This window comes from Dysidea avara, chromosome 1, assembly GCF_963678975.1.
Source record: "Dysidea avara chromosome 1, odDysAvar1.4, whole genome shotgun sequence".
NCBI lineage: Eukaryota > Metazoa > Porifera > Demospongiae > Dictyoceratida > Dysideidae > Dysidea > Dysidea avara.
Genome location: NC_089272.1, coordinates 37,750,125 through 37,777,538, shown reverse-complemented (window position 1 = coordinate 37,777,538; position 27,414 = coordinate 37,750,125). Strand labels below are relative to the sequence as shown.

Sequence of the window (27,414 nt, the reverse complement as noted above, 5' to 3'; positions counted from 1 at the left end):
CTATCTTTGATGATGTAACTTACAAGACATTAATAATGCCCAACAGTACATACACCCAACAGTTCCTACGCCCAACAGTACTTATGCCCAACAGTACCTATGCCCAATTGTAATTTCACCCAATAGTGCCTACACCCAACAGTACTCACAGCCCACAGTACCCACACCCAACATTACAACACTCTAGCATTACCAACATTCAGTGACAGTCCACATTACTAACATCTAGTCGCAACAAACATTACAAACATTAAATTGCAACAAACATCACAACATTTAGTAGCAACAAACATTATGAACATCACAACAAGTAACCATATGTAATCGCAACACATAACTACATTTAGTCGCAACAAATATCGCACATATAATCGCAACACATAAGCACATATAATCGCAACACATAACCACATTTAGCCACAACAAACATATGCACATTTAGTCGCAACAAACGTAACCAGTTTGAACATAGCATTTATCGGTAAGTCGCATTAGTGATAACACACGCATCTTTGGACTGAATTACTTTTAACTAAGTTCAGCAATTTGAGCCCAATTTCCCCCAAAATAGTTGTTAACAGTGATATAAAACATAACACATGATGATGTATATTTTTGCAGAACTTGTGTCTATTTGTCATAATTGAATTAATGTTCCAGTACTATTAACGTACGCATACCATATCAAAGCTCACAATGAGTACAACATCATGAGTGACAAAATCCAATTCTTCCATTGACTGTAACTCTGATTTACCATACCAGACCCTCTTGCTCAGAATGCACTCAAACTAGAACCTTTCAGTGCCCTCACCTGTCTGCACCTGTGGGCTTCAGCAGTAACAATTTTATAGCTCCCTCTGCATGTGCTCTTAATTACTATGCAGTAGATTATGCATACTCCATAGTTAACAAGCTTGGAACCCTGATAATCAATAATAATCCTTATTACATTTGAACACTTCACGAAGATCCCTGATATTTTATTCAACTCAAACTCTTCATTCTGTGCATTATCCCAACATGTCACCAGGATACCCAAAACAGATGGGTTCACAAACGCAGATTGTAAGTTGTGTGCTGTGTACATGGAGTGTGGGCCTGTGTAACCGAAGTTACACCCTTGTCAAATGTCTGATAAGAGCAGCTGTACAAAAGCCTTGTAAAAGTGATTACATAATTCGCACTCAAGAGTGAGTGGTACTGTAGTGGTGGGGTGCATGCACCCCACTTATACATGCTGGGTAGGGGAATTCCCACAAATAAGGTGGGGCAAGTGTGCTTTGTAATTGGGTGCGCACCTTTGCATTGTTGCAAATGTTGAGGTATTGACAATTAGCGTGTTGGAAAGTTCTTAGGTTGTTCAAATCACAGCAGATTTGCGCGAGTGATTGTGGTGGGAAGGTAGGATGGACTGCTTGGGGGGCGGGTTGGAAGTTTAAAGTAGCGTTGCACCGATAATTGGGTTGAATTATCGATAAAAGCCGATATTAGCTAATTTTACAAGTAGCAGTATCAGTTACAAAGTGGAGATAACTAAAACCCACAATCAATCATTGATGATGGTAATGAACAGGTGAAAGTAAAGAAGCTGTGAAATGCAGCATACAACACTTAACTATGTAGGCTTTTTTGTGCAAGTATGGCTGCCAGGCTATAGTAGGCAGTGTATATTTATTAGCACCCCACGTAATTAGTCAATCACTTTTTGCAAATGGTCTCCAATCCCTCCAGAAACACTGTTTGATAAGCTGGCTTAGCTATTTTATAACCACTTAGCTTCTTTTTCATGAAGGGGTTAGTGGTAATACTTCAACAACATTGTAAAATCTTACGCACACTCAATTAACCACATTGATTACATTATCATTACATTTGCAATTTATTTTAGGTGATTTTCTGCTCCCCCTTCCTTGTTCTTAAGGACTGAATATCGGTTAATATCAACATAACATTTACAAAAATAGGCAAATATTGATATTGGTAAAATTAATGTGAAAAAAATGTGTATCGGTGCAACACTAGTTTAAGGAGTATAATGCACTGGTAGCTGAACATTTCTAGCGCTCGGGATAGTTTGGCTAGAAGAATGGTGGAGACATACATGTTTCAGGCCACCATCCATGAGGCAATGGAGTTGATTTTGGAGTCGGTGGGTTGGGGTAAGTTGAAACACATCACTCTGAGATGACATTTTCAGTATGTGCATTTGCATAATTATGCTGCTGAGTGGTGGGTTCATCAGGTACAGAGAGTATGGCATGGGAAAATGAGCTATTGAATTCTATGTACTACTCCACAAGGATTCCAGTGCGTAAACATACCGGTAGTGCAGCTATTAGTGTAGGAGGATGAGTAGTACCAAGAATGACTAGTTCTTGAGTATACAGTTCTAGCTGGTTGAGGCTACCCGAAGATAGCCAGAACAGTGGGACATGGCCTGAAGTGTAAGTTGTCATTGATTGAGGAGCTTTGGTTGCTAGCTGTTGACTGCAGCTGAGGAAATAAGTTCTGGTTGACTGCTAGTTTAGAGGTAGGAGTCACTGTTGTTCCAGAAGTAGGAAGTATGAGTTGTGCCAGGGAAGCCTGTGGACTGGGGATAGCAACGGTGACCTGTGACTGAGGTATTTGAGTGCCACTGGATGTCGCTTGAAGTAACAGGTTTGCAAGCTGTGTTGTGACAAAAGTAGATGCAGTGACTTGTTGCTCCTTGTAGCTGCGGCGTCACTGACTGGCAGTTGCATTGATATGTTGAGATGACACTGTGGGAGTCGCATAGGAAGCCTTACCAGTGACAGGTGGAGTTTCCCAGTGACAGGTGGAGTTTCATCAGCATTATGTGTTGTTGCGTCAGCCTATAGTTTCAAAGAGTCATAGAGTTCATCCTCGGCATGACGCAGGTTTTTGGACTTCCACTCCGCCGAGGGATCCAAGCTGCGACAGCCAAGCCGACGGAGCGAAGGACCACCCAAAAGCCAGGTCCAGTGCCTCGACGAGCCCCTCCACACAATTAGTGGTTGTCTGAGCAACCCCTCACAGCACTAACAAGACGCACTGCTGGTTAAGTGATAGCTATCACTATTGAAAACAAGCCCGCATGAGCCAGCAAACCCACTATAGTTTTACGTCACGCGGTTGAATAATGCAATAGCTATATTTAAATCAAGACAGCTATACACATGCAGTGTGACTTAGCTGGTTTTGTAGCGGAGCAGCTAGTAGGTTCCAAGTTGGTGATGAGGGATTTCACTGGCATAGCTTAGCGATCTCTGTCAAGCAGCCTATGACTTCTCTGACAGCAGCAGCAGCTAATGACCGACGATGGTTTATCCTGTTAAACTTCTCTAGTTAGACCTCCAACTTCTCTAGTTAGACCTCTAAGGGCTGAGAAGCTAAAATCGGGAACCAAACGCACAGATGACACAATTAGACAATTGTGGCATATACAACTCAGTTCCACTACTATATAGGAATGTGGAATTTGATTATGACATGCACTTTGCAACCAGATGATCTGGTCTCATCGCTCTCCTAGGAAATATTACATTCAACAACTTAAGGTTACCAATAATACCTGTAGCTGAACTCTCTACATGGTGATTAGTTTTGCTTTTAACAGGGTGACTTGTTTGTAGCTGAACTCTCTGCACTGTGACTTGCTACTTAGCCAAAGTATAATAGGATTATTGTGCTGTTAAAATATCTTGATCGAGCATTTGTTACATGTAGTTGGTTTTTGCATTATACATAACTCATTGGTTTTTAATGCAATACCTTCTAGACCACTGAAAGTCTTTCTATGATGATTACCTAATTCACCTATACACCAATTTTTAACTAATTCCCTTAAGTGGTTGCTTTGTAGACATAGCAACTAATTGTTAATTAATATGCAATTGTTACACACTGTTATTAATTTTTTTGCATTGTATCGTATGGTCTTTATGTCGATTTCTTTCAAACTACCAAAAGGCACTCCTACAATTCTTAGCGAAAGTTGCATCATTTGTGAGAAAAGTGTGAATCAATTTATTGTACTCCTAATGACGTTCATTTTCTGATATACGTAGTGCCATCGCAGACTTGACCTTTGATGACCTTTGCAATCATCTTTATACTGAAAATGTGTCATGTCTGTCTGAGGTATTATTTTACACTGTTAAAATATAGTCCAAATTATACTTTTGTTTGAAGTCAATAGCTTATTCCATTCCAAAGTTATGATCAATTTTATTATTCATAAAATTCTTTGAATTTATCTGTCCTTGCAGGTAACTATACCTAAAACAAAAGCAGTCTTGGGACTGTAAAAAGGGTGCTGTCAAGCAAAGTAGGATCAATCAAACAAAGCTATTCAACATGACTGGTAAGAACAAGGACTGGTATCAAGTTGCGGCCAAGTGAATGCAGTATTACTCATTCTCTTTGTATCTAGCTATAGCTATATAATAAAACTAGAGCAAATACACATGCAACTGTTATTAAATTGTCATTTGGCTGCTTTTGAAAATCACACACTACAAAAAGTGGCCTAATGACAATTTAATAACTAACAGTTGCATGTGTATTTGCTCTAGTTTTATTATATATCTATAGCTAGATACAAAGAGAATGGGTAATACTGCATCCACTTGGCCGCAACTTGATATCAGTCCTTGTTCTTACCAGTTGTTGTTTCATGCATAGGCGGTGGAAAGGGTGGGGCTAGGGGGCTAAAGTCCCCCTCAGTCTGCTTAGGGGGGGATTAGCCCCCCTCAGAATGATATCACACCGAAATTATCCTTCTTGGAGTGGAGCTGAAAATGTGATAAAGATCAAGATACCCTAATAGAGCAGTCACTCTACTAAAATAGTAAAAGTATTAGAGCAGTGTGTAGTGAGCTATGCAAGGATTTTTACGTAGTTTATCAGCTATAAATGCAAAGCTGGTGAGGTGGGCAGCTATTGTCAGTTGGTTGTGACCTTTGTTTTCTTTTTTGGTCTCACCATACCAAAGCAGAGACAATGTAGTGCCTCAGTTCATTTCTGCCCCTGGTCAGCCCCCCCTCATATCAACTACTTCCTCCGCCACTGGTTTTATGGTAATATTCCAATCTACGTACTTGGCTCAGTCCTTGTTCTTACCGGTCATGTTGAATAAGCCGGTTTGATTAATCCTACTTTGCTTGGCTGCACCCTTTTTACAGCTGTTTTTGTTTTAGAATATCACACATTTTTGTCGCTGAGTAACATCAATCAAGACAAAAAAATTAACGCATAAAGCTAATAGTCTATACAAGCCACCTTTGGTCATCACAACAGCTTCAACATTTAGTATGTGTATTGTATCATAACTTGAGACATGAAGTGGTATGCGTCCCCAAAACCAAAGAATGTATTTTGGCACAAGTAGGCAAGTACTTGTAGTGTTGCAACCTCAATAGGGTATGGCTTCTGGGCACCACTAAACCATCATTGAACAAATTGAGTAAAGACTGTTTTCATTTCCTGGCAGCTCGGAAAGTGACCCAACTTCTTATTATGTTGTATCATACTGGATTGTCCCTTGAAATGCACTAACAAAGTAAGTGTATTGTGGGCTGCATTAGCTACTTCAAACCCATTATTAAAATAATAACGACTGAATAACAAACACTTATCAGAATAGCACATGATAGTAAGTTCATCACACTAATTCACCTAGAATTGATAGCAAATAAATGCTTATGGATAAATTCACCAAGTTCATCGACTGTATATGTGACCCAGTCTGAGAAAACCGGGCTTATCGCCTATTTAAAAGTATTGAGAAACGTCGGTTTTAAGTATTTAGGGTGTTGTAGCTCGCCAATGGTTGAAGCTATGTGTACCAAATTTTCACACGTTTTACCCCAATTCCTTACCTTCCAGAGCATCCACTGTGCAAGTACCCAACAACTAAGTTTCCCGCCATTTTAGATAGTTTTTAAACCAAGGTTGACTGTATCAGGTGAGCTGCAAATTGGGAGGGAGGTGGGGGCCCTGGAAGGTGGGAAAGATGGTGTTCAAAAATTGAAAGGGAACGCCAAGGGATGAATTAGGCCAAGTTTGGGCCATTTAGGTCTCAAAACTGGCTAAAATGAAAGGAAATTCACAGCAGAGGTGCTTATTCAACACCACATAGCTGTACAGCCACATACAGTCATCCCCAGGCTGACCAGAGCTCCATTAAGGCCCCATACCACACGTATGGTTCGCCACTGGGCTTGAGAAAAGTAGCCAGCAAAACCAGACCACTCAAGTCTAGCTGATTTTGATTGTGGAATTAGATAGTTTATTCATGTAGCTTTGTGTCCTGGGTAAAAATCAAATCTGCTGACATGGGCGAGAAGACCGATTTTCTCAGACTGGGTCGCATATAAATGCTACTGTATTTAGAGGTGTCTTAAATTTAAGACAGGGTTCTAAAAGACTGCAAAATAAGTCAGTGATTAGCGTAGGCAACATTATTATCTTATGAGTGTGCTTATGGAAATTAACTCACCACTTCCCAGAAAAACAGCAGGTCAGAATCAAGCAAAACTACTCCATATGTTTAACTACAACATATCGAAGATTGTCTCATTAAGTGCAAGAGTGAATGAATCAAACTTTGAGAAAATTGCTTATGGTGGCTCTCGCAAGAGGGGTGGAGTTCCAAGATTTGCACTGAAGAAACATAACTAACCAAAGAATGTGTGATAGTAAATCCAAGGCTGTAGAACTGACACAGAGTAAGATATATGCATCAAAAAGTGTACAGCTTGCACTAACGAGTATGCAAAGGAGAAGAATACGATGTTTCAGCAAAATTTCATGCAGCATTACTAAAATATAAACAGGGATTACTTACTTAGTAATATGCTTATATAGCAATATACGTACCAAAGATTTTGTTGTATCACGGGGTTCTTTTTACTTTTAAAGGTAGGTTTAGGTGTGCATTCTATTAGAGTTTGTTGTGTGTGTAAATAAACTCACGGTAGTTGTACGCCCTACTTTCCTTGGCCACGCAACTCACTATCTTGAAAATTTCATGGCTGATACAAATGATCACTAGTATTTTAAAAAAATTGTTAATTTAAAAATGGAGTAGGGATCTATGTAATAAAAAGTTGTGGAACAATTTAATAGACAAATGATGGTATTGCAGTATAGCTTGGTGGAAAGTCCCTACTTTTACATTGAAAAAAATAATCGTTATAGCTAATGTGCCAAAGTAGGGACCTTCCACCAAGCTAAGCTGTAATACCATCATTCATCTCTTGTTTCACTACTTTATATTGCACAGATCCCTACTTCATTGTTAACATTTTTTTAAAAAACACCATAAAGTCAAGTGCATGCACTTATAAGCTTTGGAGAAAACTTTTGTAAAAATAGTACTATCTGTTAGGCGCATACACCTAATTAATAATTATGGTGTGTTCAACACTGAATCACTACATTGTAATAGAGTAGTTCATAGTCACCACATCAGTGTATAAGGATATTTGACTCCATTTCTTGGTGAAATCCTTCATGATGAGCAAGAAAATCGCAATCTATAGCAAAATTCATTCTGATGAGATAAAGGGTCATGGAGCAATGCACGTATGTGTGAATAATCATGTTTTCTTTCTTCCTGTCAATACACCCATGGTGTAATGCACCGGTTGCACAACACAATACCAGAGAGAGTTCAGCTACAAAAATAATCACCTTATTATATACAAATGTAGCTGCAAAACAATGTGTATAACAGTGAAAGTGTTAAAGACACACATATTTAAATGCACAAAACGAATTCTTTTTTTCCTGTAGTAAAGAAAAAGACAAGTAAAAAGGAAACCTCAAATCTGGCCTGAGATGCCAGCTTTTTGGATAATAGTGATATTGAATTCAAAACAGCCAAGCTGTGAAAAAGGGCGCAGCCGCAAAAAATCCAGAGTGAAAAAAGTTGTGGGCAGTCAAGGAATGGCTGCAATTATGTTATTGCCTATTATTTTTAATGATCACAGTCATCATTAAAAATGATCGGCATTAACATCATTGCAGCCATTTCTTGGCTGCCGCCTTTGATTTTGCATCTTTCTTCATTCAGGTTTTTTAGGAGTGCATATTTTTCATTCAGTCAGCAGTGGGCGTATGCCTGGTTTACTGAAATTGTAAAAGTGTGTGTACCTACCTATTTACCTATCTATGTTTGTCTATAATTATGCACCCACTTGACCAAAATTGTTAATGGTGAAAGTAACTTGCATGTAAAAAGTAAAAGCTCAATGAAGTTTGTATTAACTTCCAAACAGGTGAAGTTTGCTCTGAAGAGGTTTCTTTCTGGTAGTCTGTAATACGAGTGTGTCGTCTCTCCTCAGACTTTGTGAATTACCTTCCCTTTGGGTTCTACAGGCATTTACCAACTGAAAAACAACAGTGCAGGCCTTGTAGACTACCAGGAATAGCCTATCCATTCGAGTTGGAAAGGAGGTAATGTGAACGAAAATGAAGAGCAACTTAGAGACTTGCCAAGAGAATTTGTGGAAAAAAACAGCATGATAGTCAAACTATAAAACAGTTAAAAGATACTTCTGTATGTAATATGTTGTTTAAAGTGGTTTGTTTAATAAGCGCTTCCTTAGCAGTGCATAGCAATGTAATTAAAGAATTATGAAAATTTCATGAATTACAAATCGAAATTGCAATAACTTAACTAGTTGGTTAAAGTAATAGCATAGCAATACATAGTTGATTAATTCCAGATGAGTTAGTTGGCTGCATGGCACCTGGTTTTTAGGATAGCACAACATCAACTTGTTTTGGTTTAGATTGTATATTACATAATACTCTAATGGAGCAGCCACCGCAGCATAAAAAGGTGCACAAAAAGGTTGAAGAAACCTAGCAGAGTTTGAACCAGGGACCTACATACCAAACACCCACACCCTTAACCATTGAACCACTGCTATCTTGGCTGATCACCTTACTTAATTTCTGCTTTACAAATGAAAATTCTAGTTTAAATCTGCTTATCAATAAACATTTGTAATTTTATAGATCTACCAATAGAAGCATTAGATTGTTCTAGAATATTCTGTGTGTTCTATCAAAAATGTGTACGCTATTAGAGTATTACAATAATAATATCAAAATTAATATTGGAGTAAATCATGCAATACAATACATTTATAAGTCTTTCTTCAATAATCATCATTGTGTCTGCATAGAAAAAAAGAAATGTGAGTAAAAGCAAACCTCAAAGTCAGCCATAGGCTGGTTTTGGGGCCTTATAAAGTACAAAAAGAAGTGAAATCCACACAAAAACAGCCAAGCTGTGAAATTGTGCATTATAAAAATTAATGCTATTGCAGTCATTTCTTGGCCGCCACCTTTGATTTCACAAAATTTTTCACGTAGGATTTTTAAGGTCATACCATTTTCACACCTTGGCTGTTTTTTGTATGTTGTACATTACACAAGTACATTTGTTGACTATTTTCTTACATATTAAAATTATTTTCCTTGCAGATAAAGACTATAATGTTACTATTATTACTCATTCACCTATTAACGGGAGTAACGGTTTTGTGTTTCCTGTTGGGTCTAACCTCACCTTGACATGTATGGTAACTCCTCCTCCACCATCTGATAGTGAGTTTAGTTGGAGATGTTCCACTGGATGTTTTGTTGATATGGAAACTGAACAATCAGTTAATATCACTGAATTGGAAGCAACAGATAGTGGAGAATTAAACTGTTCAGTTATTGTTGATGATGTGGAGTATACCAGTGAAACAATTGAGCTGAGAGTAACTGGTAAGTACAGGATGTACGTATACACATGAAGTGTAAAATGTGTGAAAACATTGTGTCTGTAACAAACAAGATGATATTATACTGGAATTATAATAACAAAATTGTTTTTATCCATGCACAATCTATAGCCAAATTGAACCATATGAAAGTTTTCTCAGTGTAATAATGCCATCCACTGCACAATAGGTCAGCTTAGCTATGTAATTTAGGTATTACAGTTTAACAGTGAATTGTTGTACAACACACCTTCTACTTAAATTCTTTGTTGATCCCACACAAGCCATTACAAGTAAAGTACATTGTAAGTAGTACACATACAAAGATCTTATTTTGCTTCAATATGTTGAGTTTCACTGAACCACAGCAGTTTGTACTAAATTTCCAATTAGAGTTGTTATCATGTTATGAAAATGTAACATATGAAATGGAGGACAGGACCCTGTGTATACATATATGACTTAATTCTTGAAAAATCGTCCATGTTTGCATACACACCATTGAAGTTGACTTTTGGTGTGAATAGTCACTGCAATACAACACACATACATACGTACATATATCAGAGCCTTCCCACTTGTTCAGGTTGCTTTTCACCTGTAAGAGAGAGAGAGAGAGAGAGAGGGAGAGATTTTCTCTATAATCATAACTTTATGCTATGATATTGTACACATTCACAGGTTGTGAACCAGATTTATGCACATGCTTATCAGAGGTTAGCAGTAAGTAATTATACATTATGTATGTATAGTCATCTGTAGAAATGAATGAGTATTAATAATACACTATACACAGGTGTGTGTGTGTGTGGTGTGTAGTGTGTAGTATGTAGTGTGTAGTGAGTAGTGCATAGTGTGTGTGTATAGTGTGTGTTTACTGTGTGTTTGTGTGTGTGTAGTGTGTGTGTGCGCGTGTGCGTGTGTGTGTAGTGAGTAGTGCATAGTGTGTGTGTGTAGTGTGTGTTTACTGTGTGTGTGTGTGTGTAGTGTGTGTGTGTGCGTGTGTGTGTGTGTGTTTGATTATGTGTGCATGTGTGTGCACGCATAGGAACTGTGTAATGAAGCTCCACCCATCTGCAAACTTTTATTGGTCAATGCTTGTGAAATATTGAGATACTCTAATAGAGCAGTGGATCACTAAACTGTATAATATATCTGTAGCAACACTGTGAAAATACCATTTGCACGGAAATTTTGATGGTATGTAATTTTTATGGATTTTGCGGCTAACACGACAACCGTCAAAATAAAATCCATAAAAATTTGAGATAGTGTGAGATAGAGGGCATATCATAACATGTTATCAGCACCTCAATTTAGCAATTTTATTGTCACTTGTTTGTAAAGTCAAGCACTTTAAAGTATGGAATAAAAGCCAGACCTGCACTTGTAAGACATCTGTTATCAACACCTTGGCCTCAACTTCACCTCATTTCCGGTTGTTTAATGATAACCTAAGACAGTGAGTTGTGTGAGGGAGAGACCCCTTCATGGTAGGTCAGTAGTGCTTCACAACCTCATTTAAAACTGGACAAGCTGTTGCTCTGGAGAGCACTTTCAACTCTTTGTTAACACAATTGACTGTGACACACTGCTTGGCAAAGTGCTGGATTAAATTTAAAATCATGAGTTATATCTGTCTCATAGTCAGTGTAACATGAGCTCAAATACGAGACAGCTCTGCAAACATGAAAGCCACAATAAACTTGAGGTATATACATGATCCATGAAAATAAAATTGTGAACAATCCAGTTGGTCTAGAAATGTGAAAATAAAAATAATAGTGAAAATCCTGTTTTAGTTTGCAACCATGAAAATTTCATACCGTGAAATTTCCACATGTGCAGTAGTGTACAATACATACTTTTACATTGCTTCTAAAAATGAAAAATTTTATTATGGGCATACGTACAACCACACACTCTTTGGCCATGCATATCCATGTGTGCGCGTGCATGTGTATGTGGGAGTGTATGTGTGGGTACTGTACTATTAGTGATGATTGTTTATGAATACTGTTTGCAACTTTTAATATCATGTATACATACATATCAAGAGTTAATAATACTTATATGGTCCAACTGCCACTATATATAGCAAATAATGTAATAACAACAATTCAGGGGAAGTTACGTATGTACTTCCTCCAATTGTTTTCCAATTTTTACCCTTAACCTACTATCACAGCCATTTCTTGGCTGCTATTTTTGAATGCACAACTGTTTACCATGACCATTTAGGAGACTACACCTTTTTAAAGCTTGGCTGTTTTAGTTTAGATATCACTTCTTTTTGTATTGCAAGCCACAAAGCCAGTCATAAGGGCTTCCTTTTACTTATTTTCTTTTACTGCAAGATTAACAAAAGATGCAAAGAAAGATTCATTTATGTGTATAGCTTTACGTCTGATTAATTATTTGTATATTTAAAACTGAATAAAATGATTATCACATAGGTAATAAGGTGACTTGTTACATAACTGAACTGTTGCTGAACTCTACATCTCTATGTGTAGCTGAACTCTCTACAAAGTTACTTGTTTCTAGCTGATCATCCTACAGGGTGACTTGTTTTTACCTGAATTCTCAACAGTGTGACTTGTTTCCAGCTGAACTCTCTAAAGGGTAATGAGTTTGTCTCTGCAGGGAAACAAGTGTAAAACTTCCATATTCCACTTTTAGGACATGTTCCTAAAAAAATATGGAACTTCTCCTTTTCGTGTCTTTGAAAGGTAGCAGCCAGGGTAGTAGAGCGGTTGGAAGCTGCGAAACAGTTGTTAAATACTTGCACATGAAAGTAGGTATGTTACTAAGCACTTCCAAGAAACAGAAGCCCTAAGATGTACTTGTGTCTTGAATGGCTGAACAGTGGTGCATTATCTCTCCAGACAAAGGACAAAGGATACAGATCAGGTTCAAGCTGTACATCGTGGCACACTTCAGACATCAAACCTACAGTCATATCCCTAATTTCATTGTGCCTAATGGTCAGAAAAGCTTCACATTTTGCAGCTGAGGGCATGGGACAGGCTAAAATTCTCACCAAGATGTGATGGCATAAAACCATACCTTAAACAAATACATAGCATCAATGAACTCACCTTTGTGGAGTGCAAAACCATGCTGCTTTAGAGGAAGAGCAGTATTACGGTATCCTGATGTTTATCTCACACTTGTTACACAGAGCTGGATTTCATGTTATGTATCTGTGACTGTAATTCTAAGCCATCGAAGGGCCTTTCTTTCTAAGATGATTAATCCATCTATGCACAAATTTTCAACTCATTCCCCTAAGTGGTTTGTCTGGTATGTGTGACAAGTAATCATTTTAATTTTATCAAATCTCAATAGTGTAGTTGTAACACACTGTTGGTTTTTTGCTGTATCGTCATGGTCTTTACATCAAATTCTTTCAAAATAAAAAGTTTTGAGGTTTCATAGTTACCCTATCCACGTACCAATTTTCAGGTTCTTCCCATAAGCGAGTCACCCTATAGGCGTGGCAACATATTAGTGTTATTCTTTCATGCTAATAACTCCTTGACTGTTTATTCTATTTCAGCCAAACTTGGTAACAAGATGTGCCTTTAAACTCTCCTACTGTGTGCCAAATTTCAAGGCAATCATATCTAACCACATTGATGTCATGGCAGTGTGAAAAGATCTTAAAAAAAATATAGAAACTAGGCCACGTTTTGAAGTCTCACATATATCGAAGCAATTTTGCTCAAACGCGGTATGTGGACTACTAAACATGAAGGGAGTTTCCACAGCCAAAATAGTCTCATTTTATAAAGGAACCACAGAGCTAAAAAATGCATGAATATCATGTTGTTGTTTTTTATTTCTGTCAGTATACTCATGGTGTGGCATGCCAGCTTCTTAGGCGCTACTGTCTGTCTTGATAATTATGTTTTTATACAACTTAGTACTGTACATGAAAAGTTAAAATATGAATATGCACATTTACAGTAGCTGTATAGCCTCATTTACAAACACAATAATTATCTTTGTTAAAATGAGTGTTTCTACATTGGATGTGCATTACTTATTGATTCTGAAATTGTTCTGTTAAAGCCTTCACTCAAAAGGATGCATACGTATATTGACTTTTGTTAGATCAACATGGTTTAAATATATGTACAGCATTATTCACCTCATCTACATACTTATCTTCTACTATTTACAGTTTTATCCATATGGACAGTTTCATGGTGACAGCAGTTTGCCAGAAATATTTGATTCCAATTCACCAGAAATTTGTTTATCAGATGATTTCATATTTTATGGAGACTATATCAGAAGTGTTTATGTACGTATGTTGATGTATCACACAGACGCACATACAAAGTTGCATTTACAAACACTGTAGTGTGAGGAACTTTTCATTTGTGTAAGTGTCAAAGAAATAAAAGCAATGAAACCAGGGAGGTCGTCTATACCTGCAGCTGAACTGGTGCATATTTAATTCCTACTTTATTCATATGCTTGCTGTTGTATAGCCCTAACTGAAGTAGGGATTGAATGTCCCTGTTTATTTATTATAATCCTTACTCAAATATAAAACTTCTAGTTTTTCCTACACTTGTTTGTTTACATACTTTTTGTAGCATAAATTTGTGTCTAGCATAGCAACCACATCAAAATATAAATGGTGCCAGGTATATAGACACGTTATAAAAATCAATTGAGCAACTGAATGCACCCCTTACTATCAATTACTGAAACATGATGTGGCCATTTTGTTTCATTTTTGGCTATGTTCACTGGTTGCAAACAAAGAACAGTAGAGAAGTGCTACTGCATTCAATCCAGTAACCATAGATGTTACAACTAAACATGAGCCAATAACTGAGAATACAATAAGCCAGAAGTTTATTTGTGAATACATGTATTTTTGATCAGTTCCTGGTAATTCACTATAGGTTTCAGATAATGGTGTTGTCAGTCTTCATGATCGATTTAATTTATATACTCCTGAAGAATTACCACTTAATGGAACTGATATGATCATAGCACCATATTGGGCTGATGTTGATGTCAGAGGAACTGGACATGTTTTCTATCGTCAGACTACTGATCCTGGTTTACTTGATAGAGCAACTAGTGAAATAAGAGCAGCTTTTGATGTGTCTGATTACTTCAGTGTGACAGACTTGTTAATTGTTACATGGGATTCAGTTGGGTATTATTCTATTAATACTGACAAGGTAATGATATTATGCTGTGTAATTCTGAGGTAATTATTATAACTAAATAATACAGTAACTTGCATTGGAAGTACAACAGATGTATACTTTAATTGGCAATGTGCATATTTATTCCTACTCTCATTATGAAAAGTGTATAATTGTGACCAAAGTTTCGAAAATCACTCTTATGGGTGCATTCTACACATTAAATGTTTATTTCTGAAGCACAACATTATAAGTTAAATTATAGTCACCTGGCTGTGAAGGAGCCAAACAAAAAAAACTTTAAAATCCCTCCATGGCCACTGCTGGCTATCATACACAAACTAGATGTCTTTCCACTGCTCCAGGATTCTTGGTAGGTCACGTGATCTCACATGATGCTTCAGAATCAATTCATATGTGACCAGAATTAATCCAAATCACACATCAGGCAAAATCAAACTATCACTAGTGGTCATATGTATACTACTAGTTTTGACCCTTAGCATTACTAAATACTTGAGGCTGGTTTTAACAGATATCTTTTCTGGGTGAAACTACAATGGTGGTTTCTGGCTTTGTGAAGGTACTCATCAAATTGCTCAGATTTTCTATCTTATTTGGTGGGAAACTCCACAAGCAGCTACAAGTTCTAGAAGTGATATGAAAGGTAATAGATTGATGCATCTCTTGTGTAAATTTCGTACGCATGCTTGCTATCCTTGGCAGATAAATTCTTTAAAACCATTCATTTGAAACTTCTAATGTGCAATTTGGATAGTTTTTTTTTTCCAAAATCCAGTCATAAATACAGTATGCATTCTCTCTCAATTACTACAGGCAAACACATTCCAATGTGTCCTAGCCACTGATGGATTTCAGTCATTTGTGATATTCCTGTATGCCTGTGATGGAATACAATGGACTACTGGTGATGATTCTGGTGGACATGATGGATTTGGTGGAATAGAAGCTGTAGCAGGAATTAATGGTGGTGATGGTGTGAACTACTTCAATATTCCTGGATCACTAACTCCAGATATTATCAACATTGATGAGACCAGTAATGTAGGAATACCTGGAGTGTGGATGTTTCAAGTTGGTGAAGGTGTGTGATTTAGTGTACGTAACTGTGGAAAACATTATTTACAACTTCATTGTGAATATGCTTACATACATGAGTTACGCTGAATCACATCTACCATCTGGTTTGAATAGCTAATTCCATTTGCTTTGTCCAACAGTCCTTAATTTCCTTTTATTGTATTCAATATTTAGCTCAGTGTTTATCTGTACAAAAAAATTTACCGGAAAATGATCATGACTGTTCCATTAGATCATTAGACTCTGAGAAGCCATGGTATATATTGCTGGTATGCTACATGTATGACTATTCTATTAGAATATCTTGGCAAATTGTTAACGTTATGTTCTTCAGTGCCTGGTTTACAAAACCTGCACCAGTTTTTGTTCAAGACTCTTACTGCACTGCAGTCCCTATAGGATATGTTAGTGAACATATTCAAATAGAAAGCAATAATTGATCCATTACTGTACCTGAATTGGTGGAATTACAAACTATGCATAAAGCACTAATTGACAAAGGAAATGTTCTTAGCTATAGCATAACAACTAGTTGCTCACTGTTTTATAAGTACACATAGCACACTACATTCTCATATCACAGGTGAAGTACGACTGACTTGCAACTGTATATAACATTTTATAAGAACCAAATTGAGTTGTGTGTGAAGTTGTGATGCATCCTTATGTGCCTAGTGTAATGCTTAGTAACTATTCTGTAAAATTAGTTTTGTATTTAATGTAGTTAATGGTACAAAAGAATACACTGTTACCATCACTGCTGATCCACTTGCTGCTGGAGACAATAATACTGCTATGTATCTCATTGGATCTGACCTCACTTTAACATGTGTGGTAACTCCTCCCCCACCCTGTGGCAGTGAGTTTAGTTGGAGTTGTTCCACTGGATGTTTTGTTGATATGGAAATTGAACAATCAGTTAATATCACTGAATTAGAAACAACAGATAGTGGAGAATTAAACTGTTCTGTTATTATTGATGATGTGGAGTATACTAGTGAAACAATTGAGTTACAAGTGTTTGGTAAGTGATTAACACAGAGACATGTACAAACACTAGAGAAACACTGTGCTCAGCATGAGTATGCTTAACCTTTACAAGTACACGAAAAAATTTGGAATTTTTAACTAGAGTAGGGACCATAGCATATCGATAAAAAGTACTGAAACAAGTTGGGGTAGTCCATGATATTAAATCACTGTAAAACAATAAGAAGTGTTATATTCCTACTGTGCTCAAGATACCATAACGGAAATGCACAGTAGGAATATAACACTAAGTCTTCTTATTGTTTTATGGTGATTTAATGTCATGGACTACTCAAACTTGTTTCAGTACTTTTTATTGATGTGCTATGGTCCCTACTCTAGTTGAAAATTCCAAATTTTTTCGTGTACTTGTTTGTTAACTTTTTTGTAAATAATTTTATTATGACTGGTGAACCCATGCATACCGTATCTGAAATGGCACTGCGCATCCCAGCTATATCAATTATCATGTGAAAAGTGAAGTATCCATTACGCTTCGTTGTCAGCTATGTTCAACCCATTACACAGCATTTTGAATCAAGAACTGCTCGTAAAACACCTCTACAATCCACACATACAAAAAGAAAGAACGGTGCCACGCACCCCAATTATATTAATTATCATCTGAAAAGTGAAGTATCCATTATGCTTCGTTGTCAGCTATGTTCAACCCGTTACACAGCAATACGAATCAAGATGTTTGAAAAGCACCTCTACGATCAAAATAGCCACTATGAAAAATATGGACGATTTCCATTTAGAAAAGGAAGCCATCATGTGCTACCGCCAAATTGACACCTTTTGCTGTCAGCAAAGATGAATGGGACACAAAGGAGTACACTGGTAAGTCCATGAAGAATGCATTGTACATACTGCGGTATGCCAAAAGGCACCCGTCGGGCCGAAGCAACGTCGAACAGTGAAAAAATCAAGCCCGTAGCCTTAGCTGTTATCGAGTTACACTTGTCTGAAGGAATCACTCAGTCTGTTACTCAGTCAGTAGAAAATTCCGTTAAATAATTTTTTTTAAAAATTCCGTAGCAACTTGTTGAAAGCATTTCGGGTCGATCTGAAAGCTCGTTTGGGCTTAGTTTTACCTAACCAATACTGCCTCATCGTTGTCAGGGAAAATTGAGGCTGGTTTTTGGGTGATGTTATTTTGTTGGCCATGCCTACTCCTTTGTGGTCCCTACTATACAGTTACTATTGTACTGTATGATTACATTCAATCAATTTGTTATAATATTATATTACACAGGTACATTACGTACTGTATATCTAACTTTAAGTGACAAGGATTTTACTATTTAGGTGCATTATTATTATTCTATTCTGTAAATGCAGAGACCTGTGAGAATACTTAAAGCCTATATTTGGTCATGTAATTTATTATTGATACTGTACATAATAAGAATGTGACCATGATGCTGGCTGCTGGCATAACTTGGGAATAATAGGTACAGGGGGTGTATATGTATGGACATCAGGAGTTAAGTATGCTGGCATTTTGAAACATTATGTACTAGGGGTGGGAAATTAACTGGATACTTGCAAGGTATTTGGAAATTTATTTTCGTGCTGACTAAGCAATAATAGCATACTTTGTGGATTCTATGGTTCCATTCAGACACTCCAATGTATAAACCAACACTAGGATTTTTTAGTGGATAAATCCACCCCAGAAAAATGTATGTAATAGTTTCAGCCATGCTCTAGCAAATATTATTCTTACTGTTGTTTATCTCTGCATGACATTGTCTAACAAAGGTTTATGTAGAGCTTTAACTTCAAAGAATCTCACCATGTCACCTTTTACAGTAACTATCTTATTAGGTTGATAAATCACCACATTACTGCTGTATAAGGTTTTCTGACTGACCTGTTTGACGTTTCTTAACCAAAACAGGAGTAGGGCTAGCTTAACATGTGGCTCCACACAAGCTCAGGATTGCATACTCTTATTATGTATAGGAATCAGCGTTGAAACTGGGTCGGTTCATCCTGGTCAACCAGGTCATATTTTCTCCGGGTCATCCGGGTCCGACCCGGTTTACAGATTATCGGGGTCTGACCCGGATCAGATCACGTGAGAAATGAAATTGTTCGTTTGACGATGTGGAGACTTATAAACGCTAGTCACGTAACTCTTTCATGAGCCATGCCCACTTATCGCGTTACAAACATGCGCTCAGCCACACCCATTTAGTAGTAAGTGCAGTCTGTAGCACGAAACTGTGTCCGTTGCTGTCTGCAAGCTTACGTGGAGCCACGCCCACTAATCGATTATTTTACAAGTTGTATATAGTCTAGTCTTGCAACAGGATAAGTACTTTTGTGAGCCATACCCACTTTAATATATCGGGAAATTGTAATACTGGGTATGCACAAAGCCACACCCAATTGCTGTCTAAAATCAAAGTAGCTACGTGGAATCAAACCCACTGACTGATTTTAAATTATAAACTTACCGGCTTAGTTATCACATAACTACTCGTCTACTCAACACGAATCGAATGCTCAAAACGTAGTCTCGCTCGCTCGAGACTACCTGAAACTTATCACACAAGTAATGGCCTAACAGCTCAAATTAACCTCCTTTTTAACAACATACTGACTTCTCCAGCACCATTATGTGAAGAGTCTCTTTAATTGATATTGAGTGCTTATTAGTTTTGTGAATGCTTTTCTGATAATTTATGCCCTTTGAAAACAATCTTACTAGCAATGTTTAGCAGCGAAGAAAGGTTGAAAGTGTGTATTTGACTGTCACATGTTGCAAATACATAGCTAGCTTAAACCATAGTTGTAGTTGCCGAACATGAAATCCTATTATCCCATATTTTATTTTTAATACCGTTACTATTAGGTGGACTTAAAAGTTAGACTCTGGTGAATGTATTTTGACAGTAGACTACATGTGATCCTTTTTGTAAGATAATAGGTGCAATGTGTTACATACAAATAAATGTATACTCTAAGCTTAATGATATGATTAAGTTCTAGATATATCACAGCAGGAGTAGAATATCTTAGTTATTAACACAAGTCTGAGGTGAAGCTGAGGATGAGTGTTAATGGCTAAGATATTCTACAACTGCTGTGATATAACTGGCTTTTATCCAAGCAAAATACTGTCGGTGCTTGATATACGTACATATATGTAGCTGGATTTGCGAAAAGGGGTCTTCCACACACATCTAATTCTATGAACTTAGAAGACCATAACTTAGTGTTCAGCTAATATACAAACCTGAAATTTTCTCCGTTTTATTAGGTACTCACTACTGACCAAATTGCAAGTCAATAACTATTTCCAATCTTACATTATTAATCGTAAAAGTTAGCAAAGTGTGGATGTGTGCAGAAGACCCCTTTTTACAAATCCGGTAACATATGTGACTGGATCTGCAAGAATCCCATACATTAGTGCAAGCCTAATTTTACAGTAGAATGCAACAAATGCAACAGATGAAACATTTACGAAATCGAAAAAAAATCCTTAAATTTTTCAGTGCTTGTTTCACAAATGATAGAAGGTGATAATGGTGTTAACCTTAGCAGCATCATGATCCCAAAGCAAGAGGAGTTCCAAAATCTTTGTTTTGTGTCAGTATTCCCAAGGAGAGAGAAGATATGAGCGTTAGTTTACCTTGCATTGTACGAGCGATTAGTTATCATTTTCTTCTAACATTTTCCTTTGCCCTGGTTGTAGAAAAGGCCTGAAAGACAAAACTTACCCAGCAATTGATTCGTCTGTTAATGGATAAATTGGATGGTGTAAGTTGCATCTCGGTAGAGGACCAAATTTGAAAGTTATAACCATTTATTTAACCGCCTGTAGTTTATTTTCTATATTGTAATTAATTTCCTGGACAATAAATACTATACTGTTACAGTAAATTGTTTGAAATATGGCTTCACTGATATATTATAATGAGTTTTTATCTACTTCTTACTCTTGAACACAACAGCTTATGAAGTCACAGTCATTGCCACTCCAACTGGTAATCTTGTTGATGACAGTAACAATACAATTGAGTATTTCATTGGATCTGACCTCACTTTGACATGTATGGTAACTCCTACTCCACCATCTGATAGTGAGTTTAGTTGGAGTTGTTCCACTGGATGTTTTGTTGATATGGAAATTGAACAATCAGTTAATATCACTGAATTGGAATTAACAGACGGTGGAGAATTAAACTGTTCTGTTACTATTAATGATATGGAGTATACTAGTGAATCAGTTGAGCTGAGAGTGACTGGTACGTTAATATTTTAGTGTAAAAGATGTAGTTATGTACTAGGTGATGGTATAACTTAGAAGTACTGTAGTTCTCAATCTATAATATTTAATATTGATGATTGGTGATGATAGTCACATACATGTATATACACACATGTACACTGTATGCAGGTACGTATGTATGCAGTATTATTGTATTGTGCTATCAACAGTATACGAACATGTATTTTCAGCTTTACGAGTTCTTTTATCATACTGTACGTATATGTTCCTGCATGCAAATGTACATACGTATATGCAGTTAATATACATTGGATCGATATACAGTGTATATTTGCGGCGACCGATAGTTTTTGCGGCCGATATCTGTTACAATCTGTGTTTGTTGCGTATGAATGTCCATTGTGTATAATTGTTCAGTTTGTTGTGATCAATGTTTGCGGCGTATGAATGTATGTTGTGTATGAATGTTGAGTTTGTTGCGACCGATATTTGTTGCGATTAGTGTTTGTTGTGTATGAATGTCTGTTGTGTATGGTTGTTGTGAAAGGGGTTTGGATCATTTTATCATCAATTATACACTTACATTTATGTAGAAATACCATGCAATGAACTCTCATCAAGTATTGATGGTTCAGTGATAAGCAATTGTACCTCTGGTACACCTGGAGTTGGTCATGTGGGAGATACTTGTATCATATCGTATCAAAATGGAGCACAAGTTTCTGAGTTGTGGGCATGTGAAGCCAACATGTCCTGGATCAGGGTATCAGGTGGGTACTATTACAGATATAATATATGTTCTGTATGTACCGCATTATAGAAAACTGTACTGCTCAAATACAACATCATCTTGCAAGAATGCAAGTGATTAAAAAACTTGCAAATTAAAAGGTGTGGCACCCATTTCTTTGTTAGCATTCATCCCGTTTTGTTTGAGATGAATACTTGCAAGCAAAACGGGTGCTACTGTATGTCCATTAATTAGCAAGTTTTTCACTCTTGTGAGACGACGTTGCATTTCAGTGGTACTGTAAGTGTTCAGAAGGTATACTCTACAATTACAGCCTACCATTACAAACTTGTTATACATACATACATACATACATACATACTTCATATGCAAAATGTGATTCAAACTACATCACTTCCATCCTTTATACCATGTTTTGAACTAGTCTGTTTTATGACTATACAGTTTTTTTTCCTCAACATAGCTGTATTGGATTAGTACTAATATATACAAACTCCTAAGCCAGCTTTAGGTCAGCATTAGGACTTTGGGGTTGCTCATCATGCAGGTAAATACAGTAACACAGTTAAGAACCATTAACTGGGCCTGTGAAAGAATGGCATGTGAACTACATTATGTGGTAAACGCATGTGGACACTAACTACACCCTGTCACATAGCAGGCCATAATACTATCTTAATACCAGAATACATTCAGTAAATGTGACCGGGCACACAAAATGTGTCTACTTTTTCAAACGTTCATGACTCATAACTTTTCTGTGGTTATGGCATTGCCATGTCATTTTCAGCACATATTAAACATTTAGTTGGTTGTATAATAGAAGTGACAGAATGCAAATATTCCATTGTATCACTGAGATACGATTGGTTACGTGATAGGGTGTAGTTTGTGCCAATATGCCCCATTTTCGCAAGCCCAGTCACAAATTGTATTTTATTAAGGCAATTAAATACTGCATGGCCACAGCATATAAGTCATGATAATCTGAAAAGTAAACAAATCTTAATAAATTTTGTATAATAGAATTTATGACTGCTCTATTAGGGTATCTCAAAATTACAACTTTTTCAGTAACTTCAGTGATACATTTGGTTCCACATTCCACGTAATAACTCCTTAATCTTTAATCAATTTCCACTTCCTTATGTATGTGATAGTTAATTGAAGTTTGCAAGAAAATCTAGCTGGTTTTTATCATTGATTTGGGTGGCAAGTGTGTCAACAATTTGTACTTTGTACTTGTGATTTTGTTTGAAATTTCCAATAGCTTAATTTGATTAATACAAAACTTCAATGTAAGTGTACTGCAATACCGCTCCCCCAATATTGTAATAATAAAACTAAAACAAGCACAGGTAATTTCAAACATGTGTGAAAAGAAAATCAAGGAGAAAATACTGTAGAAAGCTACACAATTTTTGAAGGAGCACATCTCAAAGGTGGCAGTGTTAATTTAGCATGACCACTCTGAAAGAATGTGTACAGCAAAATGATTAGTTTCCATTCACACACTGCCAAGTTACAGATACATAATAATCCTATTACTTGAGTTCTTGTACTAATGCAAATTTCTCTATTGTGCTCTGTTCCTTGACCATATGAAATACTACATATTGTGTGTCTTAATATATACTGTACTAATACTCCATTCTATTGTTTGATTCAATGTAGTTTTGAGGGAGCCTTTAATGTCATCATATTTTCGACTTGTCAATGTGTCCAACCCAATCAGTTTTTCATGTGAATTCAGTGGAATCCCTGTACCATCAGTGGAATGGACACATCATATCAATGATAGAGCTATTGTAGAATCTAGTAGTAATGGTACTCACATTACATCCACACTAAGAATAGACTCAGTGATTCCTGAAGATACGGATTTGTATGTGTGTACTGCTTCAACACCAGAATTCACTGGATACGTGTCTTATGATCTTGTAGTTGGTATGTATGTATGTATGTATGTATGTATGTATGTATGTATGTATGTATGTATGTATGTATGTATGTATGTATGTATGTATGTATGTATGTATGTATGTATGTATGTATGTATGTATGTATGTATGTATGTATGTATGTATGTATGTATGTATGTATGTATGTATGTATGTATGTATGTATGTATGTACATGCTGTATTAATGTCGATTAAGACTTCCACATTTTTGTATGTACATCTATCATACCGTACAATAGTTAGGGACCACAAAGGTGTAGGTGTGGCCCACGAAAAAGCATCACCCAAAAAACCAGCCTCAATTTTCCCTGACAACTATGAGGCAGTGTTGGTTAGGTAAAACTAAGACCAAACAAGCTTTCAGATTGACCCGAAACACTTTCAACAAGTTGCTACGGATTTTTTAAAAATATATTATTTAACGGAATTTTCTAGTGACTGACTGACTGAGTAACTGATGCCTTCAGACAAGTGTAATTCAATAACAGCTAAGGCTACGGACTTGATTTTTTCACTGTTTGACGTCGCTTTGGCCTCAGAGGTGCCTTTTGGCATACCCCAGTACGTACAATGCATTCTTCATAGACTTACCAGTGTCCTCCTTTGTGTTCCAATCATCTTTGCTGACAGCGAAAAGTGTCGATTTGGCAGTAACATGTGATGGCTTCTCTTAGTGTAACAGAAATCATCTGTATTTTTCGTAATGGCTACTTTGATTGTAGAGGTGCTTTTCAAATAGTTCTCGATTAATACTGCTGTGTAACAGGTTGAACATAGCTGACAACGAAGCATAATGGATATTTTCAGACAATAGTTGATATAACTTGGGCACACGGTGCCATTTCTTTTTTGATATGGTATGCGTGGGTGCTTTTCGAACAGTTCTTAATTTGCAATGCTGTGTACAAAGTTAAACATAGCCAACAACAAAGCGTAATGGATACTTCACCTTTTAGACAATAATTGATATAGCTGGAGCGCATGATGCCATTTCTTTCTTTTGATGCGGTATGTGTGGGTTAATAATTATTATTTATTTTAAAAGTTAACAAACAAGTACACAAAAATTTTTGAATTTTCAAGTAGAGTATAGGGACCATAGCAATTCAACAAAAAGTACTGAAACAAGCTGGAGTAGTGCATGATATTAAATCACAGTAAAACAATAAGAAGTGTTATATCCCTACTGTGCATTTCTGTTATGGTACCTTGAGGAGAGTAGGGATATAACACTTTACTGTGATTTAATATTATACATTAGTCCAGCTTGCCGATGTGCTATGGTCCCTACTCTAGTTGAAAATTCCAATTTTGTTGTGTACTTGTATTATATGTATTGAACGTGTTATGTTTAAATACATTTATATCAATTGTATCATTATACAGCTCCACATTTGCTGACAACTGTTAAAAGCATCACAGCCTTAGAGGGTCAGTCTATCAGTTTTGACTGCATCCCAACACCCAACAATACAATGGTCCAGTGGTTGCATAATGGACAAAGAGTACTGAGTTCTGAACGAGTGACATTGTCACCTCCGAACCTTCATCACACATTAAGTATCAGTGATCCAGGTGTTAGGGACAGTGGAGTGTACACCTGCTATGTTGAAGGATCAAGCCTATACATCAATAGAACCATCAGTGTTACAATACTTAGAGGTATGCATGTACATAACACTAATGAAGGTTACCTAGAATCGTTGTATACATGCATGATAATTTATATTCCTGTGTCTTAAATTATGTGGTATTGTTATATAACACATTCAGCATGTCAGCAAGATTATATTGGAGGACTGTTGTGGGAAAGACAAAGAGTGAATCAACTTGCTCGCATTAGCTGCTCAAGACTTCACCCAAGTTTCCACACTGGAGTATACATCACAAGAATGTGTAGTCCAAGTGGAGAATGGGGTAGAGTAGATTTTTGTAGTTGTACTATGAGGTTGAGTGCTACACCATTTATCATGATTGAAGCTAAAGGATTTAGTTCAAGTGAAAATGTATCAGCACTCAGTGATCAGGTACAATGATTCTTCAACTTTGTTAATTGTAGAACAATGTTACACGCAAGAAAATTCATTTCACTTGAGTATTCCTAAATATTGGTGATCTATATAAGTACACACTGTTTCTTTTCCATGTGTTTCTCTAATCTGATACCAATGCTGCCAACATATATAAGACATAATGTTTTACTCTGAAAGTTCATCAGGTTGTTAAATTCACAAACTTTACAATTACATAGAGACAGTGGAGTGTACACCTGTCTACAGTAATTACATACCTTCTATACATGCTGTACACACACAGGTAGTTGATTCTGTACAAAGAGCCAGTTACAATGTCACCCAAAGAAGAAGTGAACTATTTGGAGTGTCTTCAGCTAATATTCTAGTGGTGTTTGTGGATATTAGTACTGCCAATCTACCTGATGATATTCAAAGTGCTATACTATTAAAGTTAATGATTGATGATGAATATGAAGTTTTTGTGACAGGATTTCAGCCATCATGTACGTACTGTGTGTACAGTATATTTTGAATTCTTCTTCACAATGCAATTGTGTTTTACTTGGTATGATTTTTAACTACAGTACCTAGTTAACTTCTGTTTTTCACATGAATCTAAAGATTCCTACTATTATGTGCTACTTTAAACTACCTTTATACTGCAGATCAATGTTCTTGTTGTGGACAACTGTTGGTCGGTGAAGTGAACGATATATGTGTTGGACCAAGCATTGCACCATGTGCAGTGAATGATGATGATGGAAGCTTTCAGGTATGGATACATACAGTGCATCAAATTGTTACACTCTGTGCATTCAAAATGTATTGTGGTCATTGACAAGAGTCTAAATGTTTGGTATACTCTAGTGTGCAACTCCCTCATATACTGGAGATGGAAGAATGTGTGGACTAGACTCTGATGGTGATGGGTTCCCTGATGTTCAGCTTGACTGTACTGAACCACAGTGTGAACAGGTACATGTTCAGTATACAAATACTGTATCATATGGGTGAACTTTTTATACTATACAATGGGAATGTTTGTTATGGAGTGGTACACTGTAGATTAGTGAAATTTAAATTTGTACCGATCTACAATTTAATTAAAACATGTTCTTTAGTTCAAAACTGCTAAAGTCAATTTCCTGATTTCTCCTTACCTACTGTGTACATATAATTCTTGGGCGATGCTGCCCAAATACAAGTTCACGAATAAGTACAAATGATTCTGCTGATATCCTTTCTCTTTTGTCATGTCTATGAATGTACTTAAACAGTAATCTCTTTAGATGCCACAGAGAAATATATTTTATAACTTGCACAATGCTAATTTCAATCTATAAAA

The 27,414-nt window shown here is 36.6% G+C and overlaps 1 protein-coding gene across 1 annotated transcript in view; it reads left to right on the top strand.

The window, feature by feature from the left end:
- Positions 1–27,414, top strand: part of LOC136263829 (uncharacterized) — a 99,503-nt gene that overhangs the window by 46,876 nt on the left and 25,213 nt on the right. Inside the window, exons 10-23 of the mRNA XM_066058454.1 lie at positions 9,502–9,789; positions 10,467–10,501; positions 13,975–14,097; positions 14,711–14,995; positions 15,800–16,067; positions 16,788–17,087; positions 21,064–21,357; positions 21,935–22,111; positions 23,767–24,039; positions 25,441–25,716; positions 25,828–26,081; positions 26,371–26,572; positions 26,735–26,841; positions 26,937–27,044. Coding sequence (XP_065914526.1) covers positions 9,502–9,789; positions 10,467–10,501; positions 13,975–14,097; positions 14,711–14,995; positions 15,800–16,067; positions 16,788–17,087; positions 21,064–21,357; positions 21,935–22,111; positions 23,767–24,039; positions 25,441–25,716; positions 25,828–26,081; positions 26,371–26,572; positions 26,735–26,841; positions 26,937–27,044 — 2,990 coding nt within the window. The remainder of the gene's footprint in view (positions 1–9,501; positions 9,790–10,466; positions 10,502–13,974; positions 14,098–14,710; positions 14,996–15,799; positions 16,068–16,787; positions 17,088–21,063; positions 21,358–21,934; positions 22,112–23,766; positions 24,040–25,440; positions 25,717–25,827; positions 26,082–26,370; positions 26,573–26,734; positions 26,842–26,936; positions 27,045–27,414) is intronic.